The 23,663-nt window shown below is 39.1% G+C and overlaps 1 protein-coding gene across 1 annotated transcript in view; it reads left to right on the forward strand.

The window, feature by feature from the left end:
* LOC149445014 (putative cation-transporting ATPase 13A4) overlaps positions 1-20,675 on the forward strand; it is an 89,488-nt gene extending 68,813 nt beyond the window's left edge. The window contains exons 20-30 of the mRNA XM_089654290.1: positions 92-196; positions 347-426; positions 1,708-1,750; positions 2,479-2,588; positions 4,193-4,289; positions 5,733-5,805; positions 12,186-12,357; positions 14,994-15,148; positions 16,787-16,875; positions 18,513-18,593; positions 20,460-20,675. Of these exons, the coding sequence (XP_089510416.1) occupies positions 92-196; positions 347-426; positions 1,708-1,750; positions 2,479-2,588; positions 4,193-4,289; positions 5,733-5,805; positions 12,186-12,357; positions 14,994-15,148; positions 16,787-16,875; positions 18,513-18,593; positions 20,460-20,675 (1,221 nt within the window). The remainder of the gene's footprint in view (positions 1-91; positions 197-346; positions 427-1,707; positions 1,751-2,478; positions 2,589-4,192; positions 4,290-5,732; positions 5,806-12,185; positions 12,358-14,993; positions 15,149-16,786; positions 16,876-18,512; positions 18,594-20,459) is intronic.
* Positions 20,676-23,663: the final 2,988 nt, after the last annotated feature.

The raw sequence follows: 23,663 nt of genomic DNA on the forward strand, positions 1-23,663 counted from the left end.
AAACAAAACATAACAAACCTGATTGTTCATAATTGATATAATTCAACTTGTTGTTAATTGTAAATAAAGTTTCCTCACATTCTACCACCAGGCAATTGACATTGAGAAGCACCATGAAAAGACCAACTTCTGTTTTGCCATGACTGGGAAAGCTTATCAAGTCATAGCACAATATTTCTACAACCTACTGCCAAAGGTATTAGACATAATAGGCTTCATATGTTTCTATAAATGAACACATACATACAAATAATGTAGCCTGACTAGAAAAATAACAAAACTAACATTGCACTACTGTTTGAGGTCTGCATTAACACTTTATATCTACTATTTCATTTCAAAATAGCTCTTGTTGGATGGTGCCATTTTTGCAAGGATGTCCCCTGGACAGAAATCTAATCTCATAGAAGAATTTCAGAAAATGGAGTAAGTTCCAGCCTATTGTTTTTCTAGACATAAAAAGGATGTTGGATGCTTGTTTTCACTTGATGTTTTTTATCCCTTTTCTGTCCAGCCCCGGCATTCCTTTAATAGGGTCTTTACATCTGGAGAGGAGGGCGTTTGATTATGTGACCACTGTATTTGGCTGTCACAGTGGTCACGTGATTCTTCACAGTGGTCCACCCAATTACCGATTGTTATTGGGTTGTCTATGACAGCTCAGTTTCTGAGCTGGTAATGCACATTAAGTTTGCTTTCAGCACGGCTACATTGGCTGCCCATTGATGCAAATGTGCAGTATGTGGGCATTAAAGCCCACCCTTTTGCTGCCACACAGATGTGTGGGTGGGCAGCAACATGCTAAACCTGTGTTGAAATAAAAAAGGTATCTATCTCCTGCACTTAGAAAAAGAATCAATTTTCTGGATTAACCACTTGCCTACAGGACACTTTCACCCCCTTCCTGCCCAGGCCAATTTTCAGCTTTCAGTGCTGTCACACTTTGAATGACTATTGATCATGCAACACTGTACACATATGAAATTTTGATAATTTTTTTGAGACATATAGAGATTTCTTTTGGTGGTATTTAATCATTACTGGGTTTTTCTTTTTTGCTAAAAAAAAAATGAAAAAAGGCCACTGATGTGCACTGATGAGACTGCACTGATGGGTACTGATGAGGCATCAATGATGAGGCTGCATTGACATGCAGCACTGATGGGTACTGGTAGGCGGCACTGATGGGCACCAATTGGTGGCATTGAAGGTCACTGATAGGTGGCACTGACTGGCGGCACTGAAGGGCAATGACTGGCGGCACTGATAGACACTAACTGGAGGTACTGATGGACACTGACTGGCAGCACTGATCATCACTGACTGATGGCATTGATGGACACTGACTGGTGACACTGATAGACACTGGCAGCACTGATGGACACTAGCAGCACTGATGGATACTGACTGGCAGCACTGATGGACACTGTTGAGACTGCACTGATGGGCACTGTTGGGGCTGGGGGCTGCACTGGACTGCCTTTGATTTTTTAAAAGCATTTACCAATTATCAGCTCTCCTCTTTCCTCATGCTGTGAAATTTACATTGTGATCAGCTGTGTCATTGGAATTTCTGATTCAAATGTTGCCCCTAAGCTCACTCTAAATACTTGTGATATCTAGCACAAAAAATACATTTTAGATAAAGTACAAAATATGTATTCATGTGGTATTCATAGTTTACCAGCAACTCTTTTTCTTTTGCAGTTACTATGTTGCTATGTGCGGAGATGGAGCCAACGATTGTGGAGTAAGTGTGCAAATAATACAATGTATGTTTGTCATTTTTTACCAATTGTTACACTAGATTTATCAATGTGACAAACTCCTGTGCTCCTACCTAAAAACTAATACCTACCAACAAAGGTAAAGCTGCTACATACAGTCATATACCCATAGACAAAAATTATAAATGAAACACAAATGTTGCATCGCTACTACCATAAAAATTCTTCACACAAAGTGACACAAATAACATAAACACACAATATTAAATAGTTAATAGTTAATATTGTGTGTTTATGTTATTTGTGTCACTAATTTTGCACTGTTTCACTTATCCATTTATGTGTGAAGAATTCTTATGGTAGTAGCGCAGCATCATTTGTGTTTCATTTACACTAGATGTATGCTAACACTAAATACTGTATATACAGTAAGTAAGTAGTCACGATATCTACGTGTACTAAGTTCTACATTTTCGAATGTCAAATGAACTCTTTTATAAAATGAGTATAGTCACAGTGCATAATCATTTTATTTATGGCTCAAAGACTATGTGAAGATAATAAAGGGCCAGAAAATTTAAAAATGATATTTTAGATAGGTAGAGCCTGGTTAGACCATTAGGTCCTGGCTTCTTATGCATCTTGTAATCCAACAGAAGGAACTTCCTGCCTAATTCCTGCATCCTTATGTTTGCTAAATCTTACATTACCAAATTTTGACTTTGCACATTTATATTGGTTTATATTTTAGGCTTTAAAAGTAGCACATGCTGGTATATCCCTATCTGAACAAGAGGCTTCTGTCGCTTCTCCATTTACATCACAAATAACTAATATTCAGTGTGTTCCTGAGCTTATTAAGTAAGTTGTTATTTTATCAATTCATTTTGTGAATACATTTTTGTTTTGTTATTGCATATGTTACTAAAAGTATAGCCTACTTAACAGCAGAGCATTTCAGTTAAGGTGTAAGGAGAGGTAGTATACAGCAGTGTAAAGAGAGGTAGGGTTAATGAAGGTATACAGTGATGGTATTGTTATATTGTTGTGTAATCATCACTATACCCGAAGGCATGGATAGCAGTACAAACAAGACAAAAAAGTTCTAATTTTCCCCACTTTATTCAAAACTGCAAAGAACTAGTTATATGATCATTGGTACATTGGTATTCACAATAAATATGTAATAGCTGATTGGTCACCATCGACACAGAGTGTCAATATGATCTTTTCTGGAAGCCCTGCAGAGGGAAAGCGGAGAAAAGCAGGGATTTCAAATTCCCAAATTTGCACCAGCTTTATGGGTACTGACAACGCATGGGGCGCCCGGGCAATAGGGGATCATGGGGCCCCTTTGTCCTTGCCCAAACTCAAAAAAGCCTATGAAAAAGGTACCAGGGGCATCTCATGGGGCCCCCTACTGACCCCGGGCCCTCGGACAGTGCCCGAGTTTCCAAATGGTTAGTCCGCCCCTGGTACTGACAGCTCATCTCCAACGGAGGTAACTACAGCAATTTTTCTGAAAAGATGAACTAAGCCTTTATCCCCAACATTCAGTGAAGTTTAGCCACTCCCACTATTGTGCTGAGGGGGGTGGAAAAAAGAGTGACTAAGGGAGAGAAGGGGAGTGGAGGGTAGCTGAGTACCTGCACCTATACTCTGACATGAAATGCCCTATATTGAGCTATTAATCTAATGCACAGAGGCATATGAGGTGTGACCATTTAATTCCCGGAATAGACTAAACAAATGTCAAACACTGCATTCTTCAAAAGATCAAATTTAAAGACAACATTCTTTCTGATCTTCTGTGAAGATTCAAGGCACCATCTTTTCAGAAATCTTTTAATCATTCTCTAATCCTCTGTAAGAATGTGTTTCCATGTTCATGTTCAATTCTTCTGCCATCACTCGATTTTTGATCTGAAGATATGAGGGTTCACACAATGTACACAGCATACGTCCTTTGTGTTTTTGGCTGCTCATTTCTTGCATCATGAACATCTTCCCACCCCTCCTTACACCAGCTAAACCATTCAAAAACACTTGATTTCCTCATGGAATGTTCACCATAACCCTGTTGTAAAAGAGCTGAAGTTTCACTTTTGCCAATTTTCACACAAAACTTTATGGCAATCCACTGCTCCAGATTCCTGTTACTCATTTTCCACCAACAACACAACACACACACGTGTTATTTCTTCTACTACTGTCACTGTAAATGAAAATCTGTAGCTACACTGTGTCACTTAAGAATCCATATCAGCTAAGGAAGTTCTTTGTACACAGAAAAGTCCTCAAGGCCAGAGATTGGTCTCCCAATTGCTTCCTTTTTAAATTGGCATTACCCAACCAGTGCATTTATAAAACTCTGACCACCTGATTGACCATTTTTTTAATTTACATCCTTGCATGTGCATTTAATAAACTTCTGACATAACTTTTGTTGATTTCTGATTGCAAAGGGAAGGTCGAGCGGCTCTTGTGAGTTCATTTGCTGTCTTCAAATATGTCACTCTATACGCTATGATACAGTTTGTTTGTCTGCTCCTGCTCTACTGGGTAAGTAATTCTAGATTTATTGTTATGCATAGTGCAGAAATAATGTATTGCTGATTAATGAACTGTACATTATAATATATGAATGTTCTATAAGCAGTGTGATCAGCTAAATGCTATTAATGAAAATTCTTAAAGACAAAATCAATTTCCTAAAGATGTGCTTTTGTAAAAGAGTAAAACAGTGTCAAAGAGCCCTATAAAAAAAAGTGCTTCAGTGCCAGAAAAAAATGTCTGTGTATATTGTTCATTTGTGTTTATCTCCATGGGTAGTGTTATACTAAAGCTCTTTAATCACTTCAGCTCCGGAAGATTTACCCTCCTTCCTGACCAGGCCATTTTTTACGATACGGCGCTGCATCACTTTAACTGAAAATTGCGCGACCATGCAATGCTGTACCCAAATGAAATTTATGTCCTTTTTTCCCACAAATAGAGCTTTCTTTTGGTGGTATTTGATCACCTCTGCAATTTCTACTTTTTGCGCTATAAAAAAAAAAAGACTGACAATTTTGAAAAAAAAAAACAATATTTTTTATTTTCTGTTATAAAACATATCCAATAAAAAATTTTAAAAATCATAAATTTAGGCCAAAATATATTCAGCTACATATTTTTGGTAAAAAAATCCCAATAAGAGTATATTGATTAGTTTGAAAAAGTTATAGCATCTACAAACTAGGGGAATTTTTAAAGAAAAATGTTTATACTAGTAATAGTGGCGATCAGCAACTTATAGTGGGACTGCAATATTGCAGTGAACATTTTTACACTGACACTTTGTGGGAACCAGTGACACTAATACAGTGATCAGTGCTAAAAATATACACTAATCGCTGTACTAATGACACTGGTTGGGAAGGGGTTAACATCTAGGGTGATCAAAGGGCTAAGTGGGTGCTTAGATATGTGCTTGGTGTACACTAGGTTGTACTTTTACTATGGGAAGTGATGGATCGTGTTCTCAGCTCTGCATTGACACACGATCCATGAATGCCCCATGTAACAACAGGGCTGTGCCTAGGTAAACATAGACACAGCTCTGTTCTTCCTCCCTGACCGATGATCTGCAGGTGCCGGCAAGCATCTTTTCGCCAGAACTTGTAGGTCGGTTTGTGCTGTGACAGTTCACAGCAGAAACGACCCCCCCCCCACGTGGCGGAGGTGGAAAATCACATATATGTACATGATTTTGCACAGGAAAGCTGCTTGCCCTGCTATAGTGTGGAGGACACACTGATAATTCTGTTATAGAACCCGCAAAAGTGGGGGCTATGGTTTAGGAGTCTTTTTCTGAACCTATAGCACTTTTACCATTGCTTATTTGATTTATGTTTAAGTTTTTATTCTGTGTTTTCTGCATACCAATAATTAGAATGCGCTATAACTTGCTAATCTCTTGCAGTAAAAGGACAAAAAACACCTTACAACTGTTGTATTTTTCAGCAACTGAAGATAGTTGGCCTTTATCAGTATCTCATCCAAGATGTGGGAATTACAATATTGGTAACCCTAACAAGTATGTTTTACATTTACAAATAAGGTCATCATGTTTCTTTTTTCATTTATAAAAAGCAACATTTCATATATAATAAGTATCATATGACAATCTGTTTGTTAATTGAGAAAAAATATTCTATATACCTCAAAGTACATTTTCAAAGAACAGACATGTATTAAAATGGAAATGCAAAGGCTAATAAAAGTCTGCTTAAAAATGTTGCCTCCCACCCCCTCATATCTATGCTGCAATAATAAAGAGTAGCCTATTTTTCAGCTCAGGTGCTGTCAGTTGCTCCAGAAACAGCATCTCCCCTGTGTCAGTAAGCACTCAACAATGCCACGATGTTATCCACTGGCTTCCATTGCCCCTCTGTTGTTTGCGCTCCCTTCCTACTGCTGCAGCAGTCTCTCACTGACATAGGGGAGTCATTGTTTTGCAATTAAGTGACCACTCCCAAGCTGAAAAAAACAGATTCACACTATGTTCTTTTATAGATGCTTTACAGCAAAGGTGGGAGGAGGGAGGCAACATTTTTAAACAGACTTATATTGGCAAATACTTCCACTTTAAAATGGTTTTAAAGCCTAAAAATTTTTTTACCTTAATGTATTCCATTCATTAAGGTACAAAATTTACGTAGCAGTATCACCCTCCCCCCTTACCCTTTATACGTTCTTTACTCAATCCATGGCTATCTTCTCTCCCTGCTTTCACAGGCTTTGCTGAGGCAGTGGGAGCCATTGGCTCCCACTGTTGTCAGTCAAATCTTGAGATCTGGAAGAGGAGGTGGGGCCAAGCCATACTGATCATGTCTATGAACGCAGGCAGCATAGCTCAGTATTGAGCCTGCACTTGCAAGGGAGGAGCGCCAGCAGGGGACCCGAGAAGAGGAGGTTCGGGTCACCTCTGTCCAGTTCCATTGCATAGAGCAGGTATGTATAGTATGTTTATTCTAAAAATTAAAGCAGAACTCGTAGATAAACAACTAATTACACAGTTTAAATGCATAATTGCAGGTTTGTTGTTTACCTGATAAAGGATTTGTAATTCTTTCATTCAGTAATCTGTGACACTGCATTTCCAGGCAAGTGACACACTTATTTCCTGATTCAGCAATTCAGCCTCCTTAAGTTACATATTATCCAGCTTGTTAAATGGACAATTAATCAACAGCAACAACAATTAATCAGCATCACTATTCAGGAAACAGATCCAGCAGACAGAAAAGTTAAAACAGGAAAAAGCAGAGTAATTTTCCTGGCTATACAAATTCTTTTTCAGATAAAACAGTCAATACATACACATTTCATACAGCATATCTATTTAGCTGTTTAGTGCAGTTTCATTTAACCACTTCCCGTCCTGCCGCTGTATATAAACAGCCGGACGGATGCAGTGCAGGGGCGGGTTGCCGTTCATAATCCATTTTGGATTGTGCGCACTCCCTGGGACACCGATCGCTGTACGGGACCTCTGTGTGAGGTCCCGATAATGTGATCACCGATTGGCCAATCAGTGATCACATGAATAGGTGTAAGCAAGATTTCACTTCTGACATCATTGCTTACTACATGTGAAATCTGTGAATGATCACAGAGATCACATGGTACAAGGCTATTCACAACAGCCTTGTACCATGTGACAAGCTGTGACCAATCATAGCTCACACAGTATTTCTGCAAGAATGCAGCCAGAGAGAAAGAGAAATAATTGCTTTTACAGCCTTTATGGGTGTAAAAGCAATCAGTGTAAAAAAAGCAATCAATGTAAAAAAAAAAAATCTTCATCACCCCCAACAAGTAGTACAGTGTCACTATGGTGACACTGTACTGCTAGGGTGACAGTATCTAAAAAAAAAAAACATAAATAATAATATAAAAAATAAAATAAAAATGTAAAAAAATTTTTTTTTTAATTATACTTTTTGGTTATAAACTAATTTGGATTATTTTTGTTTACTAAAACGATAACTGAATACATTTTGGCCAATATTTATGAAGAAAGATTATTTATTTGCAAAATTTTATAAGAAAAACACTTTTTTCAAAATTTTGGGACTTTTTAATTTATATAGCAAAGAAAATAAAAATCCCAGTGGTGAATAAATACCACCAAAATAAAGTTTTATCTGTCTCAAAAATGCTAAAAAAGCATATGGGTACAGTGTTGCATGACCGCGCAATATTGTCATTCAAAGTGCGACAGCACTGAAAGCTGAAAATTGGCCTGGGAAGGAAGGGGGTAAAAGTGTCCAGACATGAAGTGGTTAAACAATAGCATTACTATTGTTGCATGAATCTATAGAGACAAAACACATTTTGAGAGTTAATAAAATTATCTGTGTATACCAGATGTAATAATCTGTGTACCATGTACAGTCTAAGTATTTCTGAGGCAACTAACCCTCTGTCAATCAAACATACACATTACTACCTCTGCCCTGTAGTGCAATACATATTTAAGATAGTCAGCTGCACTCAAGTGTCCTGCTTTCTGGCTATCTTTTATTCTACCATAAAATAAGGAAACACCATGCTATACTTTGAATTGATGTGAGGCCAAGGATGCAGAGTTAGCTGAAGGAGAGCCATAGACATGATCTGCTAAATGGCTTATATAACACAGCATCAAAGTCTCTATGCTCACATGTGAATAGAATATAAATAATATTTGTTAACATATGGGCTACGTGGCCATACCCTTCTATTTCATTTAGATCTCTGCAAAAGTTTTATTTCTAACTGGTGGAAACTATTTGTCTCATGTATAGATTTTTTGTGATCTAGTAGGGTCCCATGGTACCAGATGTATTGGATTCCTCTGCATACTATTTTCTGCAGACAACATGCTGATTTTCTGAAGAATCATTGGGAAAAAAAACTGTGATTTCATATCTTTTTTTCAGCTGAGATTTTCTAACTAAAGGAACACTTAAAATGTCACTAAATCCAGGACCCTGCATTCACTATATCTGGTCTCCCACAGTACACAGAACATGGAAATACAATTATTTTAGTAAATATAAACTGCTAAATACATTTTCTCATCAGCAGTTAGAGCAGTCTTGTGACTTCTATCAGTGTCCAGCCGAGCACTGGTTAAAGCCTATAGGAGGAGTTTTCATTTTGCTCTAGAAGGATGTAGAACTCCTGCCCTCTGTCTGGACAGTGCTGATTGGCCATATGCTGATCACATGCACTCTCCCAAGAAAAAAAACTGTTTAGCAATACACACCAAACTGAGCATGTGCAGAGAGACTCCACACAATATGTTTTATCAAGAGATAAAAGGGGGACAGTGGAAGAAGGGGAGGATCAGAGAAGACAGGTCTTTTTTACACAATGTAGAGGATTAACCCCTTAAGTTTCACAGTGTGTATACCAAATATGCTTTACTGCATATACAGACTGATTTTACTGTTGTGGGTTTAGTAACACTTTAAGAAAAGCAAATTCAGTGGTACATGCATGATACAACAAGCACCATAGGGGCCTCACACTTACCAGGATCAGTACAAAGTGGTCTTAAGCATGATCCCCCTTTTTTCTTTTTCTACCATTTCCTTTTTGTGACACAGCAAAACATTGCTGACAGTAGTGTTTATAGTGACTGTGCAGTCTGCTTCTTCCCTCTGTATAATTAATGGCTTTAAGGGGAAGGTGGCAGAGCAATCTTATTGTACAGTACTGGCAGCACTACCTAAGGGAGTGGAGTTCAGTCCTATGGGTGTTCAGTTGCACCACTGTTGATATTCTGTTCTTCTTGTAGCTTAATTCTGTTCATTTAAATTTCTAGTTGGTTCACTAAATACCCAACCAAAAATTGATAATTAAAGTGGAACTCCAGGCAATCAACTAAATAAATTGTTGAAATACCTACTGTATACAGGAATTGTGTAAGCTGTCAAAAACTTGTATCTGGCCATCTACTCCTAACGTTTACACAGCCCTTCCAGGCAATACAACCAGCCTGGAGATCGGACTTTTCTCAAATGTAGTTCAGCAACACAGCTAGTTCTCATTTCTGTCTCCAGACTATGATTGGACAGTGAAGGGGCAGTGACAGGCTTAGGTCATCTCTCCGCTCCTGTAAATGCTGGTCACATAACTGGTTTAGGTGCTGCCTCTCTCACAGTGCTGCCGTATGTGAGATTACAAAATGTATACAAAGTCAAATTTAGGTATTTATACTAGTTGCATTTAAAAAACATTATTTATTTTAAAAATGCATCATTTTGATTGATTGGTATTGAATCTTCATTGGTTGTGTAGTTGTTCTGCATATCTTACTCCCTACCTCATTCATGTACTTAAATTTTATTTTTCTATGATTGTGTTTTATAATACTGCTTTTTACTTATGTGCCTTTTTCTTGATGTATACTATACCTCATGAAGCTGTGCTGTTCTTGTAGTCTATCCCTTAATAAATACATTTGTAAACAAAAAAAAAATGCATCATTTTATCCATTCTTTTAACTTCTTGCTGACCAGCCACTGTAGAAATATGGTGGCAGGTAGGCACTGATAGGCAAAACCACGTTTTAAAACGTGCGTTTGCAAAACAGGTAGGGGGCGCCCGCCGATCGCGACCGCGGGTGTCAGTCGCCGGGTCACGGCCAGTCATTACCTACCGTGTCCCAGCGATTAGCGGAAATCACTGACAGAGAGGACGGCTGCACTGCAGCCGTGCTTTCTGTCAGTCCCCTGTCAGCTCCTGACATGCTGATCCGGAGAGAAGAGTTTATCTCTCCAGATCAGCGTGTTCCCATGCAGTACATCCCCCGCCCCCTAGTAAAACACTCCCCTCACACAGTTAACCCTTTCAGTAAATAAAAAAGTTAACCCCTTCCTCCCCAGTGCCATTAGTACAGTGTCAGTAGTTTTTTTTTTTGCACTGATCACTGTATTGGTGTCACTGGGGATGTCAGTGATCCCAAGTCAGTTCCCCCCCAGTGTCAGAATGTCCGCCGCAGTCCCGCAGTCCTGCCATAAGTCGCTGATCACCGCCATAAGTTGTTGATCGCTGCCATAAGTCGCTGATCGCCGCCATTATTAGTAAAAAAAATTAAAAATCCCAGTATCTTTGCCGCCATTTGTAAACGCTATAACTTTCACGTAAACCAATTAATTTACACGTATTGTTTTTTTTTTAGCAAAGACATGTCGCAGAATACAGTTTGGCAGAAATTTATGACTAAATTTGATTTTTACATTTTTTTACTGGACATGTTTCATAGCAAAAAGTCCAAAATATTGTTTTTTTTCCTCAAAATTGTCAGCCTTTTTTTTAATAGCGCAAAATAAAAAACGCACAGGCGATCAAATACCACAGAAAGAAAGCTCAATTTGTGGGAAAAAAAGGATGTAAATTTCATTTATGTACCGTATTGCATGACCGCGCAATTGTCCGCTAAACTAGCTAAGCGCTGTATAGCAAAAAAATGGCGCAAATTGCAGTATCTATACCATAGTTTGTAGACGCTATAACTTTCACAAAAAGCAATCAATATACACTTATTGGGATTTTTTTTTACCAAAAACACGTAGCAGAATACATTTTGGCCTAAATTTATAACTAACTTTGAGTTTACTATACATTTTTTATAGCTGAAAGTAAAAAATATCAGTTTTCTTCAAAATTTTTGGTCTTTTTTTGTGTATAGCGTGAAAAATAAAAAGCGCACAGGTGATCAAATACCACTGAAAGAAAGCTCTATATGTGTGAAAAAAAGGACATAAATTTCATTTGGGTGCAGCATTGCATGACCGCGCAATTATCAGTTAAATTAAGCAGCGCCGAGTAGCAAAAAGAGGCCTGGTCATTAAGGGGGGTAAATCCTCAGGAGGGCAAGGGGTTAATATCTGTTTGGAGCTCAACTTTAAGCTTTGGGTAACATTTTTCTTTTGGTCATCAAAAACGACATTTTTGTTCTTGAATCTTTCAATAAAGCTATTAAGTTTTCAGTGCTTTCTTAATTCAGTTTAAACTACCCTTCATAAACAGGTCACACTGTGCTTGCTCTTCTTAATAAGAACAGTAGACAATAGGCTTGCAGAGAATGTTGATCCATGCAGCTGAACAGATAAGTTATTCCTAGAATTCAATAATTTTCTAGCACATGCTGCAAAGTCATTAAACAATGAATGTAGCAGCAGTTCTGTGAAAATATATTGTAAAACAATAGGAAAGATAATTGCTTCAAAGATTAGTGAAAACAGCAATACAAAGCAGCTTTTGTTAGTTACAAAGTATACTGGCCTTTTCTTGGCATACAATCAATTAGATCATGTTACATTTGATATAAAGAATAATGATAGTCTTCTGAACTGTTGATGACATTTGATATGCAATTAGTGTGCTCCAGGCGTTACCCAATATTTCTCTCTTTTACAGTGAGCTTGTCACAGGCATATCCAAAACTGGCACCATACAGACCTCCAGCACAGCTGATCTCACCACCTCTCTTGCTGTCAGTCATCTTTAATGTGCTTTTAAATACAGCCATCCAGACATGTGGCTTTGTGTTGGTGCAGCAGCAACCATGGTACAGCACATCCAACTTTAGGTATGTTCATATGAAGTGGCTGTAAATTGTTAAATGCCTGTACTAACGGTACCCACAGGCACTATATGGAGTTTACTTGTTACAAATTAAGAATCACTGAGTGCTAAATGCTTGCAACGTCAACATACATCAAAGGAGAAGTATAGCCAAAGCAGTTCGTACTACACTCCTGTGACCCGTTTTCAGTCATCAGTGGGCTAAGGCCCACGGTTGGCTGACTTCACAGAGCCAGTCCAGGCTCTGAAAAGATCCTGATCATAGGCCTAGATTGGCACCTGTATCAGCCTCTCAACAAGCTGCTGCCTGAGCCAGCTGCCCCTGCCCCCTTCAGTGAGCGCCAGAGGGGCAGAGCAGAGAGCTGGTGACTGACAATCACTGCTCTCTGCTCAAAGCAGATGGGGAGAATTGAGCTATCAGCAGTGTTTGATCGCTCAGTTCTCGGTGCAGAGCTGGCGGGGGACAGCTGCAGCATCTGATCAATACTGCACCCACCTAAGTGAGCATAATTTTTGTTTTTTTTGCAAAGCCCTTCTTTTAAGGAGGTGCTAGAGAACAGGGAACCTGTGTGACATACATTGTTAATTGAAGATACACACCAATCAAGATTGGAATTCAGACCTTAAAATCCAACCAACTAGATTTCTATACAGGTACTACCAGGGTTAGACAGCATTGCCTCTGTTTCTATAACCTCCCACTGTGAGTTGTAGTGTCTGAGAGGTGGAACATGTGAAATACAAATGATGAACAATTTGTCTCAGTAGGGGAAGGTACAGGACGATTTATTATGCATCACATAATAACTGGATTTGGGGCTTGTTTAGACATATAAAGTTGAACTTTAACTATTAGGTACACAATCTTGTATATACAGTACAGTGCAGTTCTCGGAGTGGCTGCAATGAACCTTATCTTACAGCACGTGGGACTTAACACAAAGTCCCTAATACAAGATAACATAGTCAGACTGAGGGATAATTTACTTGATATCGATTTACATACATTGATATAGATTTACATAGGGGGTTATTTATTAAAACTGGAGGGTGCAATTCTGCATTGAAACCAATCAGCTTACAGGTTTTATTGCCATTTGAGCAAGCTGAAGTGAGAAGCTGTTTGGCTACCATGTGCAGCTGTACCATATTCTGAGTGCATCAGTTTTAGTAAATCCCCCCCATAGTTTCCTCTGTAACAGCAGCAAATAATCTTTACTAATCTAATATCAACCAAGAAGACTTTCCAACTATTCATGGACACTTCTTAACAGTACAAGATATACTTTATAGCAAGGTTCACCATCTCTGCCTTGTTTCTGCAGCTTACATTAAGGAATTCTTGAGCCTCTTTCTTGTTACTATCGCCCACCGGTTCTATGGTGGAGTCTCTTATCTTCTCATCCTGTTCTCTACCAGCTGTCAGACTTTACTGTTTTCTCCCAAGTTAAGCACCTGTATATTAATATCCTACACTAAATGTACTACACTGTGGTTCCACCATACCCTTTAGAGAGACCATGGCAGTCTCTAAAAAATCATCATGCATGTCTCCTGTAATAAAATAATTCTTATCCTCTCCTCTCTTTTGGCCTGTGTTTTCTACCTTCCCACCATTTCAGGCTGCAGTCTCCATCATGTTCCTCAGCTGTTGACACTTCCAAAGTTGTCAGAGGCCAGTGTACTCCGCTATGCACTGTGGTTTCCTCTTCCAACCCTTATGCCAATACAGGGCTCAGCAGCAATGTAGGGGGTAAAGGAGGAAACAACACAAGGTGTGGTAAACAGGCATCCAGCACTCTCAGACGAGTCAAAGGATCTTACAAAGGGTGCAGGAAAGGTACTACCAAAGGGGTGATTGTGAAAGGTCTTCTATTCCAGGAGACATGCATCATTGCTTTTTGTTAGAGCCTGAGAGGGGACAGAAAAATACTACAATCCTCACATGGTCCTTATTCCACACAGAATAAAGAAAAAACATTTTAAAAGGCAAGCAGATTCCCAAGCAAGATAATAATAATGTATTTCTCCTGAATTCTCACCAGCTGTACAAAGAACTTCTTCTCTTCTTGTACCCTTCATAACCAAGAAATATTTAATGTACCTAATATGCAATTATTATATTATTATACAGGACTTCTATAGCACCGACAGTTTGCTCAGCGCTTTACATTATGGAGGGAGACAGTACAGTAACAATACAGTTCAATACAAGAGGGATTAGAGGGCCCTGCTCCTTGGAATATACAATGCTCATATTCCTATGAAAGTGGACAGGCAACCATACCCCTTAGTTCAGTCACACCCTCTGCCTATGACACAGCCATCTCAATGTGTACAGTTTTCTTTATGGGCTCTATTTAACATTGGAATCTTCTTTAGACCTGTTTTATGGCCATACTTGACTGTAACCACCATTCTTTTGTATCTGAATTTTGTCCAAAAGTGCAATTTTCAGTTGTAAACAGCCTCCTGTGCCTCAATCAACTGCTAAATACCCTATTACACATAAGAGGATTACAAATACCATGTTTTTTTTAAATAATGAAATAATGAGAATATCTTGTGCACACATGTTTTATTATTGGAATTGAACTATTATATTTTATGAGAAACAATAATACAGTTTCATAAATATAGTGCTTGCACAGATGGGAACAGCACCATGCAAGAATTTTCAGAATATCAAGATTATGAAACTACGACCTTATGGCCAATAACCACAATTAGCTGTATAATTGTTGCATTTGTGTTCTCCAAAGGAAAACCATTCAGAAAACCAATATATAACAATTGTAAGTATTTATTTTTGCTGTAACTTCAAAAGCATCTTTAATATGTATATACAACTGCAAGAAGTAGAATAGAAAGCACTACACAAACATAAAAGTGACACTAAACAGAGACGTATTAATTGTCAGAATTAATTCACATACATCATATAAAAATAAAAAGCTCACCGCAAAAAAAATTATTATATATATAAATAAATAAAAGCACAAAACTTAAATAAACAATATATATAATAATATATAAAATAATATCCAAATAAAAGTGCAACAAATAAAAGTCCCATTCCAACAAATTAAGATATCTTAAATCCAATGTGCTCCAAAGAAATAAATGAAAAAAGTGCCGTATGCAGAAAACTTCAGTGTATTAACACCATTCGTGATAACCAACATATACTGAACTCACCAAAAATAGTGGACTCTCAGTGATTAAGAGTCAAATGCGTTTTGTGGATATTATATATCCTGCCAATAGCAGAATGCTCCAATAGAAGGATTTCCCACACAATTTGATCAGTGTAAAAAAGAAAAAAACTCTTAGAACATCCTTTAATGGAGTTGTGTTGGGCAGCGTCTGCAGCAGGAGAGGTAAGTAGTCACAATCTTCTTTACAGGCAATAGCTGTTTTTCAGTTTCCAAATCAGGGATTTGATAAAAAAACAGGGGCAAGAAAGTATAGTAAGTAAAATGTAAGCCGTGCTTTAAATGTTATCCTACATACTGTATATTAGCAAAAGATTTTCACTGTCCAAGGTCAGCAATGTCATTGTCTTTTAGTGAAGCTGCCAACACTGATCCAATAGCACATGTGATATATTTAGTCCCTGTACAAAACTTATTGAATCCCATCTGCTCATCTGAAATGATTTTAACCATAAAACACATTCCATTTTTTAGCTTTTAGATAACATCTTAGAGAAGGAAATGTAAAGAGATGCCACAGTGAAACGATTGTTTTTGTGTTTTTGTATGGCAAAATGTATTCAAAGGGTTACAGTAACAAATGATCCAAAATAGGTGCACATTACCTAACACACAGAAACAGGGGAGTATTTACCACAAGGCAAACAAGGCATTTGCCTAGGGTGGCATTTTTCAGGGGGGCAGCAGTATTTCTCAGGGGGTCAGCGCCGTCCCCAGAAAGAAGGAATGGAAAAAGAGACACACACAGCTCCGGGACCAGGTGGGAGCTGCAGGCTGCTTGATGGTGTATGCAGAGCCTGACTCTTGTTCCTGGGGATGTCCAGAGCTGTGAAGGTGAGTGTCTTATCTCTTAATGGGGTGAGGAATGTGGTTGCCAGTGCATGGGGGGCGGTGGTAGTGGAAAGCTCTCTTGGGTGGGGGTGGGGGTGGGGCTGGGGTGCTGTTGATCAATGTCAGGTTCTCTTTGTGGGGTAGGGGGTGTTGGTCGGTGCCAGGGTCTGTGGGGGGAGCCAATTTTTGTGTTGCCTAGGGCAGCATGAAACCTAAATACACCACTGCACAGAAAGGTGAGAGAGAGTAAAGACACAGAATAAGAAACTAAAAACAGAGTGCCATATGATGAGTACGTAACGCATGAGTCAAGAGAAAAAAATAATGTATACCACAGCACTAAATGTAATCTCTAGTATACTGTCTCTATCGCTTTTTTCTTTGCAGATATATTTTTCTGCCTGCTACCTATACAGCTGGGTGTGTGTCTCTTCATACTCTTTGCTGATATTGAACGCATATACAATGCATTACAAGTAAGTGTTATACTCCAGTATTATTTTAATCACTCATGAAATTGACACACATAAATCAAGATTACAAGATAATCATTTTGCCACTCATCGCTAAATAGCAAGCAGCTTGCTATGAGGGCACTCAGAGAAGGAGAGGAGCCAAGAGCGCCAGCGGGGGACCCAAGAAGAGGAGGAGCGGGCTGCTCTATGCAAAACCAACGCACAGAGAAGGTAAGTATAGACATGTTTGTTATTTGAAAAAAAAAAAATCACTTTTACCACTTGTTGACCATGCTATAGCCAAAAGATGGCTACAGTCCAGTCGTCCAATTCTGGGAGGACATACATGGACGTCCTCCCAGAATCATACCTCCCGTGCATGCCTTGGGGAGAGCATTGGGTGTGCTCTGTAACCACTGTGTCCTTTGATCACAGATTAGGGTACAGGATCAATCACAGTGGCCCTTTACCATGTGAGCAGCTGTGTCCAATCACAGATGATTACGTGTAAACAGACTTGCAGGTTTTATCGACAGTCCTTTCCTCATGCGTTGTGTCTATGTGAGAGAAAGGAGAGCCGATAACCAGCAAGGTTGTCAGTACATTGTTTGCACTGATAATCAGGGCACTGATCATCAGTGCCCAGATGATCAATGCAGCCCTATGAGTGCCAATCAGTGCAGATTGGTGCAACTTATCAGTGCAGCTTATCAGTATCCATTAGTGCTGCCTCAATAGTGCCTCTTTATCAGTGCCCATCAGTGCAGCTTATCAGTACCCATCGGTGCCGCCTCATCCGTGCATACGAGTGAAGACTCATCAGTGCCCATCAGTGCAGCCCTATCAGTGCCCATTAGTGCAGCCCTATCAGTGCCCATTAGTACAGCCTCATCAGCACCCATCAGTGCAGCCTCATCAGTGCCCATGAGTGAGGCTTCATCAGTGTCCATCTGTGCCACCTCATCAGTGCCCATCATTGCAGCTTATCAGTGCCCATCAGTGAAGACTCATCAGTGCCCAACAGTGCCCATCAGTGTAGTCTCATCAGTGCCCATCAGTGCAGCCTCATGAGCGAACATCAGTGAAGAAGAAAGATTACTGTACTTATTTGCAAAATTCTATAACAGAAACTAAAATAAGTTTTTTTCTCAAAAATTTCAGTCTTTAAAAAACTTTTGGGTCTCTTAAAAACCCAGTTGCAACTAAATACCACCAAAAGAAAGCTCTATTTGTCTCAAAAAATGATACAATTTTCATATGGGTACAGTGTTGCATGACTGAGTAATTGTCATTAAAATTGTGACAGCAGTAAAAGCTGAAAATTGGCCCGGGCAGGAAGGGGGTGAAAGTGCCCAGTATCGAAGTGGTTAAAAATCAGACTTAAAACACCATTTTACTTTTTCTTTAGGGAAAACTGGTAGCATGAGTGTGTTACTCTTTTTCCTAATTTTGAATAGCATTTAACAGATGGATAGAGCAGCTTTACATTACTTCTTTTGCAATCTTTTGGCAGATTACAGAGGATTACTTTTACCCCTATATCCAGTGCTCGAAATATGGCTTTTCTTGATGTTTATATTTTAGCACAGCACAGGGTTTTGCTTATATTTTCGCAAATGTATTTGATTAAATGTTTGTTTTATCTCCTTTGGTTTCAGCTTCTGTGCACTCCTTACATCTGGAGAATTGCTATATTCGTATTATTGCTCATATTCTTTCTTTTATCCTACGCTGTTGAGGTAAGGTGGTATACAAAAAATATGATATTTTTCAGCTAAACAAGGGTAAAGACACAGTGCTGATTTTTTTTTCTATTACAAATAAAGCCTAAACTGTTTTAGAGTTTTAGACAGTGCTAGCACAAGTCTAGATTTTGTTGCTATCTGTGTTCCAATTTGGGAGATTTTTTCACATATGCTATGAAAAAGCCACATAGGTAAACACTTAACTTTAGACTGCTTCCAAAGTTTTTACAGTGTGGCCCTGCACCACACAGCCATTGCATAAAAAAGCTATTCACCCCCTTCTTTAATATGGCTGGAGCCAGACTGAGAGCACCTATCCTGTGATGTGACATGAGTAGACAGAATCATAAAGTAGACATTGTTTTCTGTTTACAGTGGATGCACTAAACTATGCTCCAGCTGTATAGTACTATTCAACTATTCTTCATATATTTCACAATTTGTTCTTTACCTGTATGTGCTGTATGGAAGTGAAATTATTTAAATATACTGTATGTGTATATATATACAGTATATATATATATATAGTTGTGGGTTGGGCCACTTGCCCTTTTGGCCTGTGCACACACTCATCAATAACTGGAACCAGGACCAGGAGGGGACAGCATCCATGTGAAAGCCAAACATTATGATGGTTCCCCAGCTTAGAGATGATCTGTGCACTGTGTGTAGCAATGTGATATGCGTCCTCCAACTAGTGTCGCTACACACCTTGTCTTTGTGACTGTTGCACTTAGGAAGGACACGGCTGAGCCTGTGCCCACTCCACCCATCTAGCATTCCTCTTCCACTTCACACCCAGTGACAGAATAGGGTCCCTCCATGCACTTAGCCGAAACTCATGTGTGCATTTGTTAACTTGTTCACTTCCGTACTAGGTGGCCAAGTTACGGGCCTCCTAGCACAGGTAACACAGGTTTGGTCCCGGTTACTTTGGGAAACTGACCTCTGGGGCGGGAGCCAGTTTACCAACCCCATTGCTACCAGAGGACCCGTCACCTGCATCAGGTACCGATCTTCATTACAGGCTGCATTTTACCAAGCACCAGTTCTGGGTCACCCACGGCAACTGCAAGTCTCCTCCTGCTCCTTTTGTCAAGGAAACCTTTTGTAGTGTCTTTGCTTCATACTCCACTTGTGCTTTACTGATCCTAGTTTTTTCATATGCCACGAACCATCATGTACCCCTTTAAAGTAACTTCAGACCAAGCTTAGAACAGTTGATGTAATGTTATTGAATGTTCTGCAACACAGTTCAATATGAAGAGTTTAATACAACATTCCCAACCATCTCACTAAGCTGCCCAGGCATACCTCAAGGTGATAGTAGGCAGGCATAGCAAGGTGATAGTCCATATCTGGTGTTTTCCAAGGCTTCGTGGTTCTCTAGGCTCCTGCAGAATTCTGACAGACTGCAGGACACAGCAGTCACCCCTGGGAGCACCACAGTGATGACAACATCTTCCTGAGTGGGCCAAGGCCCCTGAACCCAGCCTTCCCCTTATTTATATTACAGTGCGGATAGGCGGGGACCAAAAAGCCCAAGAACTGAGGTGCAGAACATTAACCCCTTCCCAGCTTGGGAAAGCCAACTGTCTAACTAACACATTGCAGGCAACCTAACTATATACTATATATACCGTGTGTATATATATATATATATATATATATATATATATATACACACAGTATACAGATTATTTGTCACACAATTTTACCTCATTTATTAGAAGCCATTAGTAAAACACTAAAACACTGAATTATTTACAAGAAAAAACTTTAGGAAATCAAATAATAAAGTAGAATAGTAGATTAAGTAAGAAAATAACTAAACTACCTGTATTTCTTTTTTTTTTTCAGGAAGCCATCATTGAAAATAGACGACTTTGGCTGTTTTTGAAAAGAATATTTAGATATCAGTCCCATAGCAAGTACAGGGTTCTATATAGAGCTCTTCAGAAAGATCCCAGCTGGCCTCCTGTAAATATCACACAATATGCTGAATCACAATGTGAAGACAACAGTGGTGCGGTCTATTGTAATCCATGCTACAAGAATGATGAAATGCATAGTTGATTGATGGATTGTGTGTTACTTGTAAGGGTGTATATACTGTGCTTGAAATTACGAGTTTTGTGAAGACTCTTATTCTTTCCTACAAAAAAAAAATAATAGTTGAACTTTACCCATGGCAGTTTGTTGACAAAAAATGTTCTTTAGCAAGGAACATACATTCCACATTAATAATTTTGCTACCATAATTAGTGTGTGCTATAAATTTCCTCCACCATTGTTCCTATTGCTTCTTGTCGGAGGCTGCCATTTTGCTGAAGCCCAGTGCCCCTGAGGAGCAGTAAATCTTTAGGATGTCAGCAGATTGGTCTCTACAAATGTGGCACAGTACCTAAAAATAGAGAGCATGTGCATGTGCAGAGTAGAGTGAGATGGTGTATTATTGGAATTTAGATAGTATAGGTACTTATTTACAATGTTTTACATAGCTACAGTATACCTGCAAAATGAGCCAGCCTGAAGAGATCCAACAGGACTTAATTCTCTGACTAAAGGTGCACTTTAAAAAAATCTTATAGTTTCATTTTGTATGTGTCAACCTCCCTTCTGCTATGGCTCTTGACCTAGATTTGTTGCATACAAGTGTTAAATGCTGGAAAAAACTGAGGCTCAACTATAGAACACAATGGTTCTTGAAGGACCAGTGTGTTTCAAAGGCTGGGATGCCAAACACTGTAAACACAGACCCAACTGTTCCGTGACTCCTCATTTTGGTATAATTCAAAAGAAATTAAAGGGTATATTCTTTTTAGTTTTGTATAGAATGGGGAAAGGATGGAACTTCTGTCAGGTTTTATTGCGACCCAGGTCTCAAGCTCAGTTCACACTAGTGCAGGTGGAAGACAACTATAAAAAGCTGACAGGGGTTCTTGCTGTTAGAGAGATTTCCCCTCATTTATCCTGGGGACAACCATTTTACCAGACAGGAAGTGAAGGAATCTCTCCAACAGATCGGTCCTGCTTACACGTTGCTTTGGCTTTGCTTTCCTTCAAAAATTATCATGTCGCTTTCTTGGTGCTTCAAAGCATCTCCAAAGCGTCCACAGAAGTCAATGTCAAAGCTTGCTTACAGCACATGCAGCTTTTGAGAGGCTTTTAATCAGCTTTAGCTGTGCATTGTTTTGGAGGTATTGCAGATATGAGATATCCAAGGATACACTGGGAAACCAACAAGTAAACCTGAGAGATGTCATCAGCAGTCACTTTCAGTTCATTTTTATTTACAGTTGTGCTAAAAAATTAGATAGCCTGACAGAAATCATGACATTTTGGAATTGATATTGAAAATATGGCTGATCGTGCCATAAAACTGTCTTTTATTTCTTGCTCACTGGGGACTAGAAACACACCAGGTCTGAGGTTTTGGGTTAACTTCTGAATAGCAGGCCTGCCAACACTGATTGAGATTTTGCTGTATGTGTTTTCTTTTCCTAGAGTTGCAAAGAGTGGCAATTGCCATTATGTACACATATACCAATTTATGCTGTTATACTGAGATTACAGTCAAGCTTAATATAAACATCATATCAGTTCGCTCTAATCTGTGTTTCAGTCTATTTTTTTGGTGATAATTTGCTCTGGTCAGAAGAGTGCTGTGGTGTCAGCAGGGGTTGGGCTTTCAGAGGGTCAGAAGAGTACTGTGGTGTCAGCAGGGGTTGGGCTTTCAGAGGGTCAGAAGAGTGCTGTGGTGTCAGCAGGGGTTGGGCTTTCAGAGGGTCAGAAGTGTACTGTGGTGTCAGCAGGGGTTGGGCTTTCAGAGGGTCAGAAGTGTACTGTGGTGTCAGCAGGGGTTGGGCTTTCAGAGGGTCAGAAGAGTACTGTGGTGTCAACCGGGGTTGGGCTTTCAGAGGGTCAGAAGAGTACTGTGGTGTCAGCAGGGGTTGGGCTTTCAGAGGGATTCAGGGCAAGAGGGAGCCCAAAAATAACTCAGCAACTCCTAAGGGGGTAGTGCTACACACGTGAGAGCTAATAAAATCACTGACTATTTATACACAGACACAGCCACAAATGTGGGAAATTAACCTTTAATTGCCATTTTAACCTGTGTGTGTCACCTTGTGTGTCTTTACCAAGGCCAAACATTTTACAGTATGTAAACTTTTGATCATGGCCATTTGGGTGATTTCTGTTATCATTATGATTTAAAAAGGAGCCAAACAACTATGTGTTATTAATTCATGTTATCACTATCCTTAAATAAAATACAGTTTCTTTGGCAAAATCAGTCATATTTTCAATATAAATGCCAAAATGTCATGATTTCTGCCAGGGTATGCAAACTTTTAAGCACAACTGTATTCTGGGAAGCGCTTGTATCACATGAATACAATCATGTATCTCCATATAGTGTAATTATAAATCAAAGTGACCACTATATATAATAAATGTGTGTTGACTCCCTCTAGTGAAAAGAAAAAATAGTGTCAACCAAAATAGCTAAATAACACACATTAGGAAACTAAATATATAGTGCATAAATCAAATATAATGAACAGAATATATATATACGTGAAAACAGAATATTGGCCACATACAATGGTGTCTAAATTATACATAAATGATATATGCCATAGGTGAACAAGACAATATCAAAGGTGAAAAAAATATTCCATGCATGTGACTGTGCTTTAAGCTGGAACACACACGTGATCTCCACTTCTAAGTGCAAGTACTCTCCTTCAAATGGCAGCAATGCCTGCTCACCTCCCTTCCTCGACCCACACAGGGCCTCAAAGCAGTTACCACCTCAGTGGTGTATTCCTCTGGCAGACTCCTTATTCCTCCTCCTCTCTTATGCAACTCATAAAAAGACAAGAAAGCCTTCCATAGTGTAGTAAATTTAATAGGCAAAGTTAAAAATTACAAAGTTTTCCACTCACATGCTCCTTTCCATAAAAAAGCGTTTTTCCCAGCCTGTGGGTAGATATGCATGCACCTGGGGGAATCCAATATGGCCACTGTGTCCGGACATACGTCACCAGGAAGTAGACA

The sequence above is a fragment of the Staurois parvus genome, unplaced genomic scaffold, assembly GCF_062004578.1.
Source record: "Staurois parvus isolate SC_StPar_1 unplaced genomic scaffold, SC_StPar_1.0 ptg000750l, whole genome shotgun sequence".
NCBI classification, from domain to species: Eukaryota; Metazoa; Chordata; class Amphibia; order Anura; family Ranidae; genus Staurois; species Staurois parvus.